We start from the raw sequence: 20,066 nt of genomic DNA on the forward strand, positions 1-20,066 counted from the left end.
GACTGACAAGCTCAAGTTTCTGCAGGCAAAGACCAACTGATGGAACTGGACTCTTTGTTTTTAATACTTGTACTGACCAGTGTATTGGCATTCTAAACAAGGTATTTACACACAAAAGTCTTGTCTGAAACCAAACTAAAGCCAAATGTTACATGTCACTGACATTTTTCTTAGACGATCAGAACATCAAAACCAGCCTACATATAAATGAAACTGTTTGCTCACTGCTAATTTCTTAACATATAAGGCAGGGTCTCTGAACCCATCAAAAACAACCATCTGAAGTACCACGAACAAGAAAGTGAAGATTTGTTGAGTGGCGATGACTACAAATCAAGAATTTACAGTTTATTTTCCTGGAATCCCTGGAATATGTTAATTTTTTATGATAAATGTAACTAGCTGAGAATAAAATGTAAATGAGGTAAGAAACAAATATTCTAATTGAAGAAGAAAAAAAAAAAAGAGCAGCTTCTCTTGTTTACCTTGCACAAAACAAAGTGAATTAGAGAAGCTGGGAGAAGTGCTTGGGACAGTGCACAAGTTACACCTCAAAGGATCTTCAGTTTCACTGGAGCTACTGCCTTTCCGCTTCCGCAGACAAAAATCACAATGTGCTCCAACTGGAATCAATTATGTATTTGAATACACTGATCAAATACATACCCTTCCTTAATTGCTTAAAAGAAAAAACTTCTGATTATTATTATTTTGGTGATGTGCCAAAAAATCAGTTGGCATTTCATAAGCTAGCTGATTTTTAAATTTGATGTTAGAAGGTAAACATGAAGGTGCAGTTATCGCTTGTAGAAAATATTTAAGCATAACTAATAGATTAAGTAGAAACAGAAATCAGGAGCTGTGCAAATTCCAGAACTTGTCACTGAATCCCTACATGGTGCTATGCTGCACAACGCACTGGTTTCAAATAATACTTAACTCATTCCCAGTTATCCATTTAAGGACAGGTCTGCATAATTACCATTTTGTTAAGTTTTATGGAAAATGTCAACTGTTAAGTTACAAAAAGTACTCATTTCCACTAAGTGGATAGACCATACTAACACCTAAAAGCCAAGCAATTAGAAAATAGAGGACTATATATTTTTTATTTTTGTGTCTAAAGATCGACTTATCAAGTAAATTTCAAAAAATTAAACTCTTATTTTTTGTTGAAACCATAATACTACAACATGAAACACTATTTACACATAATGCAGAAATTTTCATGTATTTTTTCATCTGTGCAACTACAATTGTGTTTGTATTGAACACATGTACTCATAGCTGGCAACCTGGTGTAATTTCTTGTCACAGTATGAAATTAACAATCATCTCCAAGACCCCCAGAAATTATCAGACAGATTGCTGCTGCTGAAGACATGACAAGCAGATTTCAAGGAGATTATTGTCAAGAACATAATCCTAAACATTATCATTATGAAGAAGCAACATCAGAAAACTAAATTTTTCACTGGGTTAAAGATGGTATAAATACCTCAACTGCCAACATATGCCAACCAGTCCTTAAAGTAACTTAAAATTCAAGAAACAGCATAAACTTGAACTCTCTTCATTTTGAATAAATAATCCTATTACCTTTTGTTCCTTATAAGCAAGTAAGGTCAGATTTTGGTCCTTATCAGCAATTAGCAATGACGGTAATTGTAAGAGAGAAAATAGCTCTGACTAGAATTTTGAAAGGTCAAGTCCAGAAAGAAAACATCCAGATTTTTTTTAAACAACAATCCAATCAGAAATTACAAATATTTAAGTCTCAATTTCTTCCCCTTACCTGCTATTATTCTCTGAAATACAGATTTGTTTTTATAGGGTAACCTATTACATGGCCTGAAAAATTATTTTGTTTTCATAATTCTTAAACTTGAAGATAATATATAAGTGGGCTTTTTAAAGTTGCTTTAACAAGTTAACTTTTTAAGGTCACTCTTTCTGCTTTAACAAACTTGATAGCTGGGCAATGAAAGAGTTGTACTTGACTTTTAAGAAATATTCTACAACTGTTACACTCCATTAAGTGCATAAAAGCAAAACTAGTTGACGGACAAGCCACATACAATGCTATAGAAAAACAGAGACTTAGAAAAGCAGACACTTGGTTAACCATCATCATCACTTGTAATTTGCTGTAATTTATTGAATCAATAATTTCAAAAGGCATTTACAATTTTAAGAAACAATTCCTATTTATACACCAGAAACAGATAAAGAGAATTGTTAAAATAAGTTATCTGTCATTCTGCCTTGACAAACTGATTGAAAATGAAACTGAAATGTTCCCTTGTTAAATGAGTTCCCTTGCTAAATGAGAGCTAACTGTATCTCCAATACGAGAACTGAGGAAATTCTGCAAACAAAACTCTTATCTGGATATAATTCTGAAAGAACAATCCAACGAACCCATTCTAAATCATAGATACCTATGTTGTGGTGAACGTATTCCCTTTTAATTTAAGGATACTAACAACCATCAATGACAACAACAACTTTGTAACGCAAGTTTTGTCACTTAGATGAATCACTATTCCAGCACATAGTTACATTTACCAGGTACAACATAACATGTCATGTTAACCAATTTACACCAAGTTTTCTGGCAAATAACAAACTCGAGTTGGTACCAGCTGTTTTTAAAACAAACAAGCAAACAAAAAAATAATCAGATCACGACTAAAGATAATAAGCATCTACTGCTTGAGTATGAACCACGTATACATCATATTTTCAGCTTTCATCTCAGAACTGAATAATTATCATTCACTCCTTTCAAAGGATGAACTACAATACACAAATAGCAGCACTGTAACAACTGTAACTGTTAGGAAAACCTGTTTGTTTCTTACTGGTTGCTTTAAAAAAAAAATCCTATCAAAAGATTAAAAAAAAAATCCTATCAAAATATTTTTACAGTACAGGAAAACTGATGTAGAGAACTTAAAGAAACTGAAAAGAGCAAGTTCTGGGTAACTATTCCTTCAGCAAGAAATGACAGACTGACTTACGCTGTACAAAGGAAGAGTTGCATAATATAGATGGGAGGAATTTATTCATGATATATTTATCATTTTTCAGTTTCATTTTTCAATTGCAAAGGTTCTTTTAAAGTCTTAAACTATTGTTAGGTGAGAACTTTGCATATGCTCAGAAGACTCACAGTTCTTCTTTTTGCAGTGTCACATACAAAACCTGCTTCTCCTGATAGAGTATTTTGTAAGCTCTCAACATTAAAACTCCTTCCACAACAGATTCTTTTGAGAGAGATCTCTGGGAAGAGAAAGTCCAAAAATTTTGGGCGCGGCAGAGAAGCTAACTGGTGCTGCTTCTGACTATGAGATCCAAGAGCATGAGGTGACGTCCAGCCATGAAGCGCAACCTGGCCCCAAACTTGGAGGAAAAAGCAAGACTAGTAAAAATGTTTGTCACAGATCCTCCTAGACGCGTTGTTGTGATAGAAGCAGCACTGAAAAGGAGTTACCAGAAATGTGTCCATGATTGCAAAATTTCTGGTGTTAATTGGTACTGCTCCAGGATTCAGAACAGAGAACAGATATGAGCAAAAATCTCATTTCTGAATGGTGCTAAGCATCAGTACTTACTGCAGCTTAAAGGGTGGAAGAGGAGATGCTGAACTGTACTTTAACCTGCAATGATCGGCAGAAAGTAGGGACTTCATCCATTTTGGGGTTAAGCAACAACATGATGTGTTTAACAGCTATATTCTCTGGCAAATTTGAGAACTAGAGCCACAAACCACCATACAACAATGTGGCTGAGACCTAGACCCTCAAAACATCACCTGCTGGATCCATGGCCAGTTTTAGGGATGATCTGGAAACCAACTAGACCACAGCAGAGTTGAAATAGCAGCAAATTTTGCTGCCTTAGGGGTTTTCCCAGCTGCAAAGCCAACATCTGAAGAAGACACCACATTAAGCAGCAACAGATCCTTCTGCATCTTAGGCTTGTATTTTCCTATAGGATTACAAAAATCAACAGAAGTAGCAAAATCAGGGCTATACTTCTCAACAGTGTTGTCAATCTCTTGCGTATAGCCTGCGGTAAAGTGAGTTCTGGAAACACCTATGTGTAGAATCCCTATAGAGAACAGTATGCAAATTCTCTGGATCGAAAAATCTGAAAAGAGAAACTGTACAGTTAGGGGAATCCCAAACTCCTCTCATCTGATGTTTGAGAGTCAAGCACAGCCAATACTGTATGCCCACTGAATGAACAAAGAGATGGCAGGACAGAAGCATGCCTTATACAGATATCAAGAGTTAAAGACACCAACACCTACAGTGTACATACAGTATATTAACTCACCCCTCAAAGGAAACCTTTCTTCCTTCTCTTTTAGGGAAGCGTAAAGCTTGTTTTCTTTTCTCCTTAAATAAAATTATCAAACTTTCACATCTCTTTCTCCTTCTCCCCCAACCTTTCCTTCTCCCTCACACCAAGCTCACTGAAGGACCTGGAAACAAGATGGTGTATGAGGCTGTGGCCCAAGATACACCTCTTTCCATCTCTTCAGTAAGAAGGTAGAAAGAGGAAACTGAGCCCTAAGACTTTTAGGCTCCTTCTACAGTTTATGGGGAACAAAGACTGGAATGCATGTCGTGACTCTTAAGACAATGCTGTCCAGGTCTTTCAAAAAGCCTGTCATATAAAGGACCGTCATAAGAAAATATGTCGTATTTCTAGAATAGACAACAATACTCAAATAACAGCGTCTCTAGTCATGTTGAGATATATACACATAAAACCAAGGAATACCAAATTCTTTAAAGCCAACTGATTAATTAATCTGATTATCTCTATAACACAGGTCCCACAGTCTTACCCAGCATCCACTGTGTAACTTCCCAAAAGCTCATAACTTCAGTTTAAGATCAAACATTTATTTTCAAAAGACTGCAAAGCTAGATTGAGAGCACTTCAGTTGATGGTGGTCCAGTTGTTCCAATAATTCTTAGCTTTGCAGTTCACCTTTAAATACCAGTTCAGCCTTAAATATTACCTTATCAGCAACAAAATCACTTTGTGGTAGTAGATTTTGAACAGAAGGGGAAAAAAATCCCAAGTTTTTCTAAAATCAGTTTTTGATCAACATTCATATCTTATCCATGATTTTTCTTCCTGCTCCTTATTCTTTTCTGCTTCTTCCAAGTCCTGTGAGTTTCATATTCGAACATCTCAAGAGCTAGATGTCAGTCTTTTCCTGCCCATATCTTTGTACTGCTTTGCTCTCAACAAAATTTCAGCTGTGACAACCTACAAATACATTGATAGAGAAACGTGCACGGATTTTTCACAAAACACCATGAGCATCTCTGGCTCCACAATTGCTTGGCTGACACACATTCAGACACGCTCATCAGATGAATCCTCAATAACTTTATAATGATTAATAGAAACTACCCCCCAACTGGCACATTATCCACTAGCAAAACTGGCTCTCAGCCAACAGCTGAAATAAGAATATTCAAACCAGAGAAAATTGTATGAATGGTATCATATGAATAATCTAATCTGGTTTTTAGCTACTAGGCTAAATGCAACTTCTCCTTGCTTTATCAAAATGAGTTTTTGTTTTCCCTGACCATCTTAATGAGGTAATAAAAGACTAGTTAGCAAAAACTTTAAAGCAGAATTTTACATTTATAGAATAGGTAAGAAAGACAGATACAGAAACAGGTAATCCTAAATGAATATATGTACTTGACTCATCACACTGAAATCACTAGCTTCAGTGGCTCAAGAGAAAGCTGATACATATATCTCTATCTATATACACTGCTCTATATATATATATATAGTGGTTGCACTCAGAACTTCTGCTTATTAGTTAGGAAGGAAAGTCTCAAAGTAATGGTCCACCTCTGCAGCAAAAATGGTTTACTGTTTACTTGAAGAATATGGGACTTAAGCCAAAGTAACTCTTAAATAAACTGAAACAGGAGCTTGTTTGGAAACATTTTTTTTTTTTTTTAGGTTTCCTATTCACATTTATATACAGTGGCCTTTAAAAGATACTAAGTATTAACAAAGCTTACCTGCTTTTTTACTAAGTTTGTATAAGAATGTTTGTCGTGGATCCGAATGGTCTCGACACGTCAATTGCAATAAAGAACCAGACTTCTTCCATTTCTGCATAAACCACAGTCCTGCATTGTTAGGTACAACATGAGTATAGATCCACAATAAAATATGAAAACTAATTAAATGTAAGTAAAATATGTAAAGTCCATATATTTAGCCTCTCAGATGTTAATTTTATGTTTCATGTCAGCATTGTCAAGCCCAGAAACATTTTAAGTTTTTGTTCATTACTCTCTCCTGTCTCTATATATAATAAAGCATGAAGGCCGTTATTTCCACGAACGGACATGCTTGCCTACAAAAAATAACTATACTTGCAAAAAGTGAAAATACATGCATATGTTAGCCATAAGGCAATATACAAACTCTATTTCAATAATTTTCAGAATATTAGAACGTTTTGATGTTCAAATATGTAGCACTAAACAACAAGCATTACTTCTCAGATTTCTAAAAACAACTTTATAGAACCACTTAATTCATTAAAAATAACTTGAAAAAAGGAAGCTGAATTTTCTCAGAGGAATACCATATTATAATATTTTCTATGATGCAGTACCCTCTTTATCAGTCCATGAGCCAGTTGGCTAACTGGCTTTTCAGAAAATCTTACCTCCCTCGCCAAGCAAAAGAAAAGCAGGCAACCAAGCCCTTATAGCCTCAAGAATGTCTTTATGTGTTGATTCAACTCTCAGAGAAATAGTTATCTTTTAAATAGCAATTTATTGGCAGTTATTAATGTATACATACAGTATAGTCATTTAGACTTCAATACCCATTACTTATTACTATCTTGGTATTTTCCAAAATCTTAAAAAGTCTAAAATGTAGAGGAAGACTATTATATGAAAAGGACATTCTGTACAGTTTTCAACTATAAAAGAGATTAAATATTCCAGAAATCCTTATTTTTTCAGTGAATATATTCTGGATTATGCTTTGATAGCTTTAACCTTAGTTAACTGAAAGTCATTTGCTGGTGATTATATAAACAAGCAAACAGCCCTGTCTCTTCGTATCCTGGAAAACTGCAACTTCTAAAAGCAAAGTAACGCTAACACTTTTGGGTGATTTGGGTGAGATTCAGTTACAGATGAAAATACTTGAAAGAAACTGTCCATAAATACACTAGGTTAAACGCCCAGTAGGTGCCCGTAGTGAATTATATTGTAGATGTCTTAATCCTGAAGTGAACCTCACTGCTAGTGTATTGAGGGCTATAAATGGTACCCTTTCAACCAAATTCAAAGAGCTCTCATGTTCCCCCTGCTTCTATAAACTCCAACAGTAACTCCAGTTAGCCACCAATTCCTGTCCACTTCTCTTAAGCTTAACACGAGTTAATTTTTTTCCTCCTCATTTTTGTATGAAACAAAATAATAAAACAATCAATGAATAAACTGGCACTAAACAAAAGTAATTCATGATTTCTAGAGTTTTTTTAAAGAGTTTAATGAGCATGTTTCTGTTCAGTGAAAATAAGTGTTACTCATTTTGGGTTTGGGCTCTCCAAGGTAGGTGGTAATCTCAGAAACAAGTTTTCATTTAAAAATTTGATGCTACCTGAAAATATTTGCTAACATTTACTTCAAAGTCAACAGTTTCTACAAGCTCTCCTAGAGCTACATTTAATCTTTAGAAAAACAGACATTCATAAGGTACAAACACATCTGCAGAAACACACTGCTGGTTGTAAGGTTGTAAGACATTTTTGAGAGAGAAAAGACACTACTAGTAGTTCAGAATTATTTTAATGCATCTTTCTTACTTGTTTTGCAGATTACGTATATTAAAATTCAGTTTATAATAAATTGACCTCAACACATTAAAATTGGAGTTTATTTATGGTGTAATAGAAAACCTGAATCAAGCATACTGGAAAACGCTTATGTCAACCATCTCTGGCACATCCTTCTATTGATACTTTATTTTTATAACCCTTCTCTCTTTTCATGACAGTGAAATGTGCACTTTCTCGTAATCAAAGTAACGCAGAAACGTGCACCCCGCATGAAACGGCTAAGTGCATTTCAAAGACAAAATCTCCCCTAAAGTTATACTACTGAAAATCATACTTCACCTGTATTAACAAGAGCACTGCTGTTGTAGAGGGTACCAAGATGTGGTCCAGACAGAGACAAGAAGGTATGAAGTTTGTTGAGGTAATATTTAAATCGAGGTCTTGTGAGCACTGAACGGATTATTAAATTACCCAGTGAGTGTCCGATAAAGCTGTTTAAAAAGAAAAAACAGTATAACATAGAATTTGATGGCAATCTTTTCTTCTTTTAAACAGAGAAAAATAAAACTGGTGTCATAAAATGCTGAAAGATCATAGGAAAAAAATTATTGAAAAGTTTCCATTCACAAGCCTGTATTTTAGGTCACACAGAAAACATAGCTTGTCCATATCTCCCAAGCTGCACAAACTCGTTACAAACATTTTCTGAGCTTCTCCAGAATTATTTTATACATCATTTTTGCAAAGCTAATGAAAACAAACTATCCTTCCACCAGCATCTCCCACCCAAAACCAAGATTATTTCTGGGTGTATTTCCCTTAGCACCAAGTATTCAGAAAATATTTTGAGCTGTGCATGACTGAATAAATCACTTCTTTGGCATGTGATGGCATTCAATATGATAAATGCGTGAGAGTTACTGAAACAACCTAGTGGAGAAGGATTCCAAAAGTACTCCTATAAGGGGGAAAAGCATTACTTAACTGAATTCGATTATTTTAAAATAGAAGCAACATCTCAAATCTGCTTAGCAGTTGGACCAAAATAAGTGATTATCAGCTTGAGCAAGGCAATTGAACAATATCTGTCTGCCAGGAGAATATTACATTTAGTTGTTTCCCTGGTTAAGCGAGTTAGGGGAAAGATGGATGGGACTCTAGCTTCATGTATCTAAGAATAATTATTACTTAATCTGAGGTGCCTACTGTCATATCCACAAGTCTGTATAAAGCATTTCTTTAGAAGGGACACTACAAAATAAAGCAATTCTAGTTATTATGCAGTTATGCTTACAGATCCCTGCTGAGGTAAGGACCACACCATCCTAAGGCACTGACTTAAAGAGGATATGGTAGAGACAAGACTCACAAAATTAGAAGGAAAAAGTGCCTTCCCATTTTACAAATGTTATCTCAGGACATGGAGAGAACAGACAACCATCCAAAAATATATAGTAGAACTATCGTGGCTGGATCATATATGTGCCACAACATTATACCCCTAAGATCATCCTTCCTGTTTGCTCTGTATCACTACATCCGTCAACAAAAATAGCTAAAACAAAGCTACCAGTAATATCTGTGTAAAATACAATGCTAAAAAATTACTTGACTGTTTAATTGCTTCCCAAGCAAGAATTACTGACTCTGAAAATTCCAATTTAAAGCTAAATGAAAAAATTCAAACATTAGGTTATAGAATGGCAGGGCCACCCCTGAACTCCTAAACTCTGACATAGTTATACATTTCTATGACAGAATAGGCTATTTGTTCCTTACCAATACACAGTTTAAGCATATCTGTATATTCTTCCTGTTCGCTTTTACTACTAGATTTTCAAAATTGCTGCAGTATCAGAAATTCTTTGCCGCAGCTTGCTATGTTTGCCTAACTAATTTAGAAATGAAAGATATGTATCCTCTGTGCTGTCAGCACAACAGCAGTGCATTTGCAAAACAAAATACTGAGCTGCTGACTCTCTTGAATACTAAAATTTAAAACCATTCTCTCAGAGTACATCATAAAGTCCACACAAGAAAAACAAAATCGTAGATTTCTTTAGGAACAAGAAAATGTCCACAGAAACCGAGTGAGTTTATCTTGAAGATGATCTGCATGACATAATTGCTCCTGAGTAGAAGAAATTATTTTCTAAAGAAGATCTGAATACTCGCAGAGATGTTCTCCTGACAGTTCTCTGACAGTTCATCCACTATTTACTAAATGTCATAAAAGGATGAGAAACTCTTATATTCTACCATAACAAAGGACAATTTCATCACTGGAAAAAAACAGTGATCAATCAATCCTATCATCCTCAAGAACACGGGCATACCTGAACCAAAACTTCAGAAACATGAAAGATCCATTTGAGGAAAAAAAGGTGCTCACAATTAGCTATGTGAACATACCTCAAAGATTAAACACTTGTTCTTAATTTGGGAAGACTTATAACAAAGGTTACAGTAATATATTGTGTTCAAATTCAGGTGTTTAGGTGAACACATAATAAGCCTTTAATATTGTTTTCTAATAGAGAAAGGTTTAAGGATTGCTCAAATCAAAAAGGAAAGGGGAGGAAAAGGAAAACCCTTCAAGAAGGGTTTTGAAAGTGTAAGACAAAAACGTAACCCATCCTACTCATTGTTTCGGATACCTGCAACTGTGGGATGCTCTGCAAAACCAATGCATTTCTGAACAGCAGGTGGCAATACTACCATCTTTTGAATACAAGATATCATTAACTCAACACACTGAAGTAACAGAATTATACTGTAGTATTTATATGTGCTTTATGGCACAAGTCTACCAATTCAGATCATACTGGAAAATTAGACACAATAAAACCTCATTACTTCGTGCTAACAAACGAAAAATCCTGACCAACTATAAAAATTCATGGAAGAAAAAACAAAATCCATCAAAAGCCATAATCAAAAAGGTGCTGAAACAACAAACAGATGTTTTAATATATGCATAGCATTAAAAATTGCTTTCTTTTTTTGTGAGCCAATGTTACTTAGGGAAGAGGATGACAAGCTGAATAATCCAACTGAGGCTGAAGTCCAATACAGGTCATCAGAAATTTATGTAAGACCTGACATGAGGAAATCTGTTTCTGAAACTACACTATAAGACCATGTGGTTTACTTCCTAGCTATGTGATGACCTGGAAAGGCTTCCATCCTCACAGATACTCAAAACTTGAACGGGTAGGACTGAGCAATTTGACTTGCTTCAAAGTTGCATTAACTTTGAAGGTGGCACTGGTATGAGTGGGTAACTGGTCCAGATGACCTCCAGAGGTCCCCTCAACCTAAAGTATTCTGTGATTCTTTACCAGACAGTTGTTTTATAAGACAAATTGCTGTTGGTTTGAATCAAGCTTCCAGTTCACGCTTGCTACACACTTGTAGTGAGCACAAAGATTTTGTTCAGAGGAGATCAAAGCACATGTTGGGTAGTGTACTGGTGCAATAGCTGGTATTAGCTTTGGCAGTACCAAAAATGTTGGTTCACTGAAGTTGACACTATAGCATGGCTCTGGGTTCTGATGGTACAGGGAGTGCCTTTTCTTATCTCAGTACAAGAATGTAGCACAATAAATATGATTTTGCCATTACTTGAAGGCACGAGGCTTTGCATTGACCCGACAGCACAGAATCTCAGAACTTCTCTTGAATTGTCTTGGCCTCAGCTGATTTTAGTTTGTTTTAGCTGTGGCAACAATTGTCTGGCAGTGAAGTAACAAGTCAGGCCTAAAGTTGCTTTAGTTTCACTATAGTTTCTATTAATAACAAGTAGTTATTCTGTGTGGCTTGAACTGTGTATCACTGAAGTGTGGTGTGGAAGAGTGCAGACACAAGTATCATATGCCAGAGGTCCCCAATGGTCTAATAATGGTCACTGCAGAAGCACGATCTTACAGCTCAGGAAAGAAAGCCAGTATTAGGGACAACAGAGAACAGGGGAGGGTGGGAAGGGAAAAAAGAGTAAACGGGAAACAAAAGAAAGAGTGTGTGGGCAGACTGAAAATATGAAAGTATGAAAATAAATCCAGGCAGACTCAAGGCCAAGGAGGCAGAAACCCCAACCATGAACATCATTCTGCTTACACTGAAGCCCCAGGATGCTGACGTCCCATTGCTTAAGGAAGACAGAAACCACCAATCTTAGGATCGAGACAGCTGCTGGAAGGGGAGCCTACCACCTGAGAAAAGGTACTAGAAAGTTTCTGTGTAACAGCTTTAGCCATATTAATAATGGGACTTTTCTGCATTAATTTGGACTATGAATTTTAGTAGTACTGTAACTAGACTAATAGTAATTTTTTGCTGCGTTTTTTATGAGATTATTAAAACACTAATTGGACTAACAATAAATTCTTAGCTCTGCATATGAAGTGTGTTCGCTTTTGCCCGTAACACGACTTTGAGTGTAAAAGAGGGACTGAATAAGTATTTCTGACACACAATGCTGTCGGCTTTTTGCCATACAAAATCATTATAGGTCTGGAGACTGATTTCGAATTTGACTCGGCTACTGAGCAGCACTTGTACAGAGAACACTTCCTTTAGCAGACAGGGAGATTTTATGAGGAGAGACTAGCCATGCTCTCCTGAATAATGCTAACCAGCACAAAGTCCACTTTCTTTACAGTGGGACAGCCAAAATGACGGTAGGAACGCATTGGCTACTTGAACGCAGGATTTCTCAATAGTACTTTCCTGGGCTTTCTAGGTCATCCCTTCAAGGACTTGCATATAAGCACATCTCTTTCTGAAAGCTCTCTCATGTAGCTACCAGGAACAGCTGCAGGATTTGCTGATAGGTTTAACTTTCTCATAAGAAAAGCTAAAGTTGAGAGATGGAGGCTTCTGCTTCGGCAGGGCCAAAGACAAGTATACACCTTGAAAAGGACACTAAAATAAAAATTGGTAATTTCTTTTTTCTTTCAAGTGACAAGTAATAAATAAAACTGAAAAAATATTTACAAATTGAAAGTCTTATGAGAGAAGCAAACCAAAACCAAACAAGAATTCAATTCTCAGGAATGAACAATGAGAAGGTAACTGGGTGGACCTGCTCATTACAGCCTTCAGACCACAGCATGGGAGAGAAGGTATCAGCACGTGCTGGTGGGTTACAGAACTCTCCTCTCCCGTAATGAGGGTGCTAACACGCAGTCTGCATAACACAAATACGATCACACAGTGGTTTTTTTTTTAAATCATCAATTTAGACAAAATTAACCATGTCAAATCTTGCCTATCTCAAAACAGAAACATTTGTTTAAAAAGTGAGATTATGTTTAAACATGTTAGATGTTTTCTCTAGCTGAATAAGGCCTACCAAAGACATGAGTATGTAGAAACTTGTAAGAAATGCATGTGACTAGCAAGTCAAAAAACCTTCCAGATGTATAATTTGAGGACAACTAAACAAATGGATGAAGTCAGGCTTGAATTTGCTCCTTTCATCTATCGATGAGCTAAGTCCAGCAACACAGCTGAGTTAGTACGGTAGTCTGCCCAAACGGTGTACCCTACTTTGAGAAAATAAATGGGAAAGGTATTCCCTGGAAGTAACTGAAGAAGGAAACAGGAATGCACAGACTGGGGTGAGCCTTCTATTAAGATGTAAAACATGCTTTTTAGCTGATGAAAACAATCAGAAAATGTCAAAATGATGAAATATTTTTTTCATGCAGCTGCCCTTCAACGTCACAGGTAAGATGGAATTTCCCTGTAGGAATGACAAGATAGTCTGCTCTGTCATACTTGGTGAAGAGACTACAAAATCAGAAGAAACCTAACTTTATCTTGCCATAGCGCTATTACAGTTTCCTTCAACTTTCTCAGAATATTATCTGTTTTTCTGCAGAACGCTACCATGCAGGATCTGAGGAAGCACAGGACAGCAGTTCCTTAAATGTAATGCTTAACTCTGCCCTAAAACCACCAACAGGACTAGGTGAGCTTACAACACTGTTCAGTCTTCTTTCAGCTGGGAATTCCCTCCCTCTCCTTTGTCCTCCTTTCCCCTGCTCCTCCCCCTCCCTAAATTTCTCCTTCCCATCTCTTTTGGCCTGCTCCTGAGCATCACAGTTCAGAACAACACAGGGCTCTAGTTGTAAGTTTATTTCTATAAATAGTATAGAACAGATATTACCTGATTTTTGAAAGGGTTAGATTATAAATTTGTATATACTGTATAATTTCATCTAAAAGGCGATCTGTCATGGAATCAAAATCAGCAAAGGTATCATTCTGTAAAATAAAAGAAATAAAAAATAATAACTGTATTTTCTAATGCAGCAATATACACTCTGCATTCAGTCTGAATTCTTATTCCCCAGTGTTTTGATCAACAGCACACAAATAAAAGCATCCACGTTAACTTTGAATAGAAACACTACAACTAGTTATTGTAATTTTTTCAAGTTTTTTTTCTTGTAACATGGAATAGTGATACACATTTTACTGTAAGACTACTTTCTTCTAATACACCAAAACAAATCTTAACATTACGCAGCCAGCCCTACTTCTAAGCCTTCCCCTACACATAATCTTATCTGTAGTGAAACAGAAGACCAAACTGCATATTCAGAACTAAATCACACTGCCCATGAAATAGAAATGAGACAATTACTGCAACAGCAGAAAGAGTCTACATTAGTACTGTTTATCAAAACAAAACAAATCCTTAAAGCCTTATTCCCAGTTCGTAGCTGATCCTCTACAATGAATAGCAGTAAGAAATTAAAAAAGAGGTAGGCAAAGGCTGCCTAAAACTTTTCAACACAAGTTCCAAAGGATCTGTGCTAAAATCTGTGATGTTGAACATATTGATAAATGATCTGGGAAACGGAAGAAGGAGATGAGATCTCAGAGTTTGTAGACAAAACCAAATATCCAGGATAGTCAAATCTAGAACCGACCAGCATTTCAGAAGAATCTTATAGTACTGCATACCTGGGTGATAAAGTGGCAAGAAATGCAAAACAAAGTTACATAGGGAAAAACAGCCCTAAACATATATGCAAACAATAATCTATACATCCACGTTCTATATAATCAGCTACGTTAGGAAAGCAAGGAAAGAACAGAAAATATCAATATAGCATTTTGTAAGTCCATAGTGCACAAGCATCTGAAATGCTCTGTCTAGTTCTGATCAACCTATTTTAAATGACAAGAAGTTTGAAAGTGGGCAGGGAAGGATATCATGGATGACCAGAAACTGTTTCACATGTGATCCTGAGAAATACTGAATGGACTAAGTCTCTTCAGTTGCCTCCTGAGGGAGAGATTATACTTGTTTATAAAATACTTAATTAACTGAAGTGGAAAATGGGGAATGATTATTGACTACTTTTTTCCCAAAACAAGCTGTGGGGAGATTTGTTTAAATTTTCTTGTTTGCAACTGAATTAGTAACGTATATGAACCATAGAATTAATCTCAATTGTATGCTGTGGAAACTGAAAGTAAAAACATTCAAAAAGTATCAGCCAACATTAAGGAGAAAAGTCCGTGAATAGCTATTAGGCTCAGTGGTCTCAATGGAATTCCCGAATCAGAAAGTTTCAGAACTGCTGACTGCCAGAAATTATAGGGCTAGAGAAGAGAAAGCACGGCTTGCTGCCTGTCCAACCTGTTTCGCAAAGCATCCCAGCAGCTATCGCCAGAAAAACACCACTGGACTAAATGAACCTTTCGTTTGAGCCGTTGAAGAGACTCTTTGTTCTAATTCTTCCCTGAAGTATGTCTAATACAATATGTAACACACACAAAAAAAGTAAAAATTGGTCTTCTGTGCTTTGTCAAGTTTACTGCATCTGAAAATAATAAAATTAACACAAGAGGTAATTTGATATTGGTTCAGTGTCATGATGCGGACCTCACAGTACACTGACAAAAGAATAAGAGACAGGTATTTTGTATTTCTCAGATCCTGTGAAATAACCCATGTCCCTTCTTGCCACACCAGTTTTCACTATCACCATTTTTACCATTAATATCAACGGTATTTTATCTACAATCCTAACTGATTATGCTGAGAACTTAAGAGATATCAGTACGCACAACAAAATGGCAGCAACAAATCTTACTATATTACTCCTTATATATTTACCTTCAACATCATACTAGGTATTGTAATTACTCTAACACAAGCCACAGATCAAATCACGGATTCCATGAGAATACAATAAAAATATACAGAATGTGCTAAACCACAACATGATAGTGCCATTAAACAAACACATCTGAAGATGTACACTGTTTACTGCTTCTCAAAAATTCTTTTTTTGTTGGCAAATACCTGATTCCTTTCGGACATAAGAAAATCTATTCTCCCTCCAGGCAGCCCTAGCTCAATGTAAGTCTTCACTAATCTTAGATCTGCGCTGTTACCTTAAAAGGAAAAACAATCAAGAGTTAGATACTGCAAAGTTAACTGGCAATAAAAGCACTTAAAATACTGAAATGAACCTACGGCACAACTTTATATTTAAACACAGCTAATGATATTCTCAGCCCTAATTAAAATTCAGTAAGACTCCGGAAGATAAACTGCAATGCCAAATGCAGTGACAAAACGGTCTATAAAAATGACGTTCAATGCAGACACTGTTTTAAAAAAGTAAGGATTTAGGAAGTCAGGTTTGATTTTGTCTTAGCATCCAACAGATACATAGCACTGTGAACACTACATTCTTGAAAACCTAATTAATTTTGATAAAAGTCAATTAAAGAACTCAGAGCTAGCTTACAGAATTTAGTGAAGGAGCAAGGAATAAGGGCAAGTCGTAAACATTTTCATAGAATAAAAAGGCAGAGTGGACTGTCAGCAGATAAAGATACATTTAGACTGGTACCCAAGACAACAAATGCTAGTTTAACTAGCATCCTTAAGATTTCTCTACATCAATGACCATGTATGCTTTTGAAGAAAGAGTACCCTTTCTGCCTTAATTAGAGAACAAGATTTTTATTTAAATCTGTTATTAATAGGAAAGAACTTGTATGAACTCGCCATTTCATAAGAAAATTTTAACTACATGGATTTTTCTAAGGCTTCAAAGACGTGTTTTCTTAACAACAGGGTTTTGGCTAAGTTAACTTTTGTGTCAATTCTAGGTACACAATAGCACTTGAACATCTACGCTAGTAAGAAGGAATACCTCTGAGTTCTGTTTTAAAAGTGTTTAACAGGCTGCTTTCTGCCCAGAGGAAGAAAGAAAAGCTATTAGAAATTCGAAAAATGAACAAGAAGGCTGTGCAGTATCGATCCAGTCCAATATTCTATCGTACTGCCCTCTTGTGTTTCCTTACATTGTTAATTTAAGAAGCTCAAAAAAAGACAAAAACGTTGATGGCAGAAAGCTATGAATATCTTAACTAGAGGGGATACTATTTCTTAACATGCACATATGCTTTGAACTAAAAGCAGGTGAATATATTCAAGCTATTTAAACTTTCCAATCCTTTCAATTAGCAAGAGATTTTCTCATTTCTACTACAGTAGAGTCTCCGTCCTTGGAAATATTCAAAAACCCAACTGGGTTGGGTCCTGGGCAACCCGCTGCAGGTGACCCTGCTTTGAACAGGGGAGTTGGACAAGACAATCTGCAGAGATCCCTTCCAACCTCAACCATTCTGTGAGCCAGTAATCTAACCTTCTAAAACCTTATGAACACTTGACTGCATTTTACATATACTATTTTTTTCCTAACAAGATACATACATTTTATTTTCCTTGACAATGTAACATTACAAATTCTAAACAAAACTGTTTTGTTAGTAACTCCATTCTATTACCACGATACGGACAAATACCTATATGACATAAAAAACTGGAAGATGTATCTAATGTGAACTATGGCATAAAATGGGTTTATGTGCATTAAAGTTTTACTAAAGACAAATGTTACACTGTGCTGGTTTTGGCTGGGAAAGAGTTAATTTTGTTCATAGTAGCTAGTATGGGGCTATGGTTTGGATTTGTGCTGGAAACAGTGTTGATAATACAGGGAGGTTTTCGTTACTGCTGAGCAGTGCTTACACAGAGTCAAGGCCTTTTCTGCCTCTCGCACCACCCCACCAGCGAGCAGGCTGGGGGTGCACAAGAAGTTGGGAGGGGACACAGCTGGGACAGCTGACCCCAACTGACCAAAGGGATATGCCATACCATAGGATGTCATGCTCAGCATATAAAGCTGGGGGAAGAAGGAAGGGGGGACGTTCAGAGTGATGGCGTTTGTCTTCCCAAGCAACTGTTACGCGTGATGGAGCCCTGCTTTCCTGGAGATGGCTGAACACCTGCCTGCCGATGGGAAGCGGTGAATGAATTCCTTGTTTTGTTGTGTTTGTGCGTGCAGCTTTTGCTTTCCCTATTAAACTGTCTTTATCTCAACCCACGAGTTTTCTCACTTTTACCCTTCCGATTCTCTTCCCCATCCCACCGGGGGGGAGTGAGCGAGCAGCTGTGTGGTGCTTAGTTGCCGGCTGGGGTTAAACCACAACTTACATAAAATTCTTAATTTAAACGATTCTGCAGAACACATTGTCAAATGCAGCAGTGCAATGTTAGATTCCCATTTCCCTGAAGTGAACCTATTTCAGAAACATTCAGTTCAGAGTTCAAATGACAAAAGCTAAACCTGACCGGTAATCTGAACTGCTATCTCATTCATTATCACATTTCCCAGCATACCATCTAGGCCATGGACGCAGACTATAAGATGTATTCCTTCTTCTGAACAGTCATCCTCTTCCATACTGAAATAAGGTATTGAAGAAGCCAGTTTGAAAACATCACTATACATAAATCCAGGCAGTTTAAGTTGCTTCAATTCTTCTTTAGCCTGTAGGAAACTGGAACGAAACCGTATTTACGATAAAACAACATTTACTATTGCCAGACAAACGTAGCATCTCCTAGGATACAGTTTTCTACTGTCTTTTTACTTTGTCTTCTACGTAATTGATACAAAGGAAAATATATTTATAAAATTACAATCTTCACAAAACAAGCCAGTTCCTCAAAATATTTTTATTGCAGCTTCGTACAGCCCCTCTGTAACAAAATCCATATCTCAAGCTCTACTCTCTTCTCTCCTTTGAACATTTCTGCAAACTCTGAAGTATTTCTGAAACCACTGAAGATTCGGGATTAGTTCTGGTCTTGAGCAAGGAACAGCTTTGTTTAAACGCAATAACAAAATTACAGGAATTATAACCAATCAGAAGTCAAGGTAAAGATTTCCACTGACTTTTGGTAATTCTTGCCAAACGTAAAATCTATTTCCTAGGTCAGCAGAGAGCTGGAGCCCAGTACTGTAACTGCTCACCAGGAAGTCCCTCTGGTAGGCTGAATAACTTGATACTTGCTTCAGAAGAAGCCAGATCTAGACCTCTGATCTTTTACACATTATATGAAGGCATACACTATACGCTTTCTAATAGTTGAGCTCCCCACATGCTAGGAGTTCCTTGCGTTCCTCCCTTTCTTCTCCTTCCCTTAGTTTTTTGTGTATGACCTTCCTACCTAATTAATTGCCTATCAGTTTCCCTGCAGCACTCCAAGCTTTATGCTTCCTTATGCTTCTTTCCCTCCTTAATCCGTCTGTTCTGCATGATCCCTCACAGCGTCACGCTGTATCCCGTCCTCTTCTGCTTCCTCACTGTTTTCCTCCCATTCTACTTTTTGTTCTCTGTTTTCCCAGCTTTATCTTTAGCTCATTCCTCACTAACTGGCAAGAGCAAGCCTCAATGAAGTCAGCCTAAACAGAAACCACTGCAGGCAGCTGGTCTTATCACTCCGCAGCAGAAGTTACTTAGTTTGTATTCAAGGCATGTTTTCTGAACTGAACGTACCAAGGTTGGTTCTCTATGGAGCAGATCGTACCCTCTGGAATCCCAGTTATCCCATGCTCCGGGAGACTCTGCTTTCCCCAAGGCCAAGTCCTTGATTTACTCCGAGTTCCCTCTTTCTTCTATTGTTACAGAACACCCTAAATAGTCTCTGCTTTTCATCCCTCCCATTCCACACCAGTACCCACTCTCCAGTATTTCAGAAGCTACTTTTCGGTCCACTTCTAACTCGTTTTCCTCTGCCACTGCTCAATCCTTCCTCCTGTTCTCAGTTGCTTACCACAAACTATCTGGTCTTTTATCTCTTCTACCTGCTTAGCATTCT

General features: G+C 36.8%; 1 protein-coding gene across 5 annotated transcripts in view; it reads right to left on the reverse strand.

The window, feature by feature from the left end:
- The window catches only part of FAM135A (family with sequence similarity 135 member A), a 75,003-nt gene that overhangs the window by 8,049 nt on the left and 46,888 nt on the right, over positions 1–20,066 (reverse strand). For all 5 annotated transcript variants that reach the window (XM_050893811.1, XM_050893815.1, XM_050893812.1 and 2 more), the window contains 5 exons: positions 18,582–18,742; positions 16,188–16,279; positions 14,034–14,131; positions 8,201–8,352; positions 6,075–6,185 (listed from right to left, as the gene is read on the reverse strand). In XM_050893811.1, coding sequence (XP_050749768.1) covers positions 6,075–6,185; positions 8,201–8,352; positions 14,034–14,131; positions 16,188–16,279; positions 18,582–18,742 — 614 coding nt within the window. The remainder of the gene's footprint in view (positions 1–6,074; positions 6,186–8,200; positions 8,353–14,033; positions 14,132–16,187; positions 16,280–18,581; positions 18,743–20,066) is intronic.

This window comes from Gymnogyps californianus, chromosome 3 (genome assembly GCF_018139145.2).
Source record: "Gymnogyps californianus isolate 813 chromosome 3, ASM1813914v2, whole genome shotgun sequence".
NCBI lineage: Eukaryota > Metazoa > Chordata > Aves > Accipitriformes > Cathartidae > Gymnogyps > Gymnogyps californianus.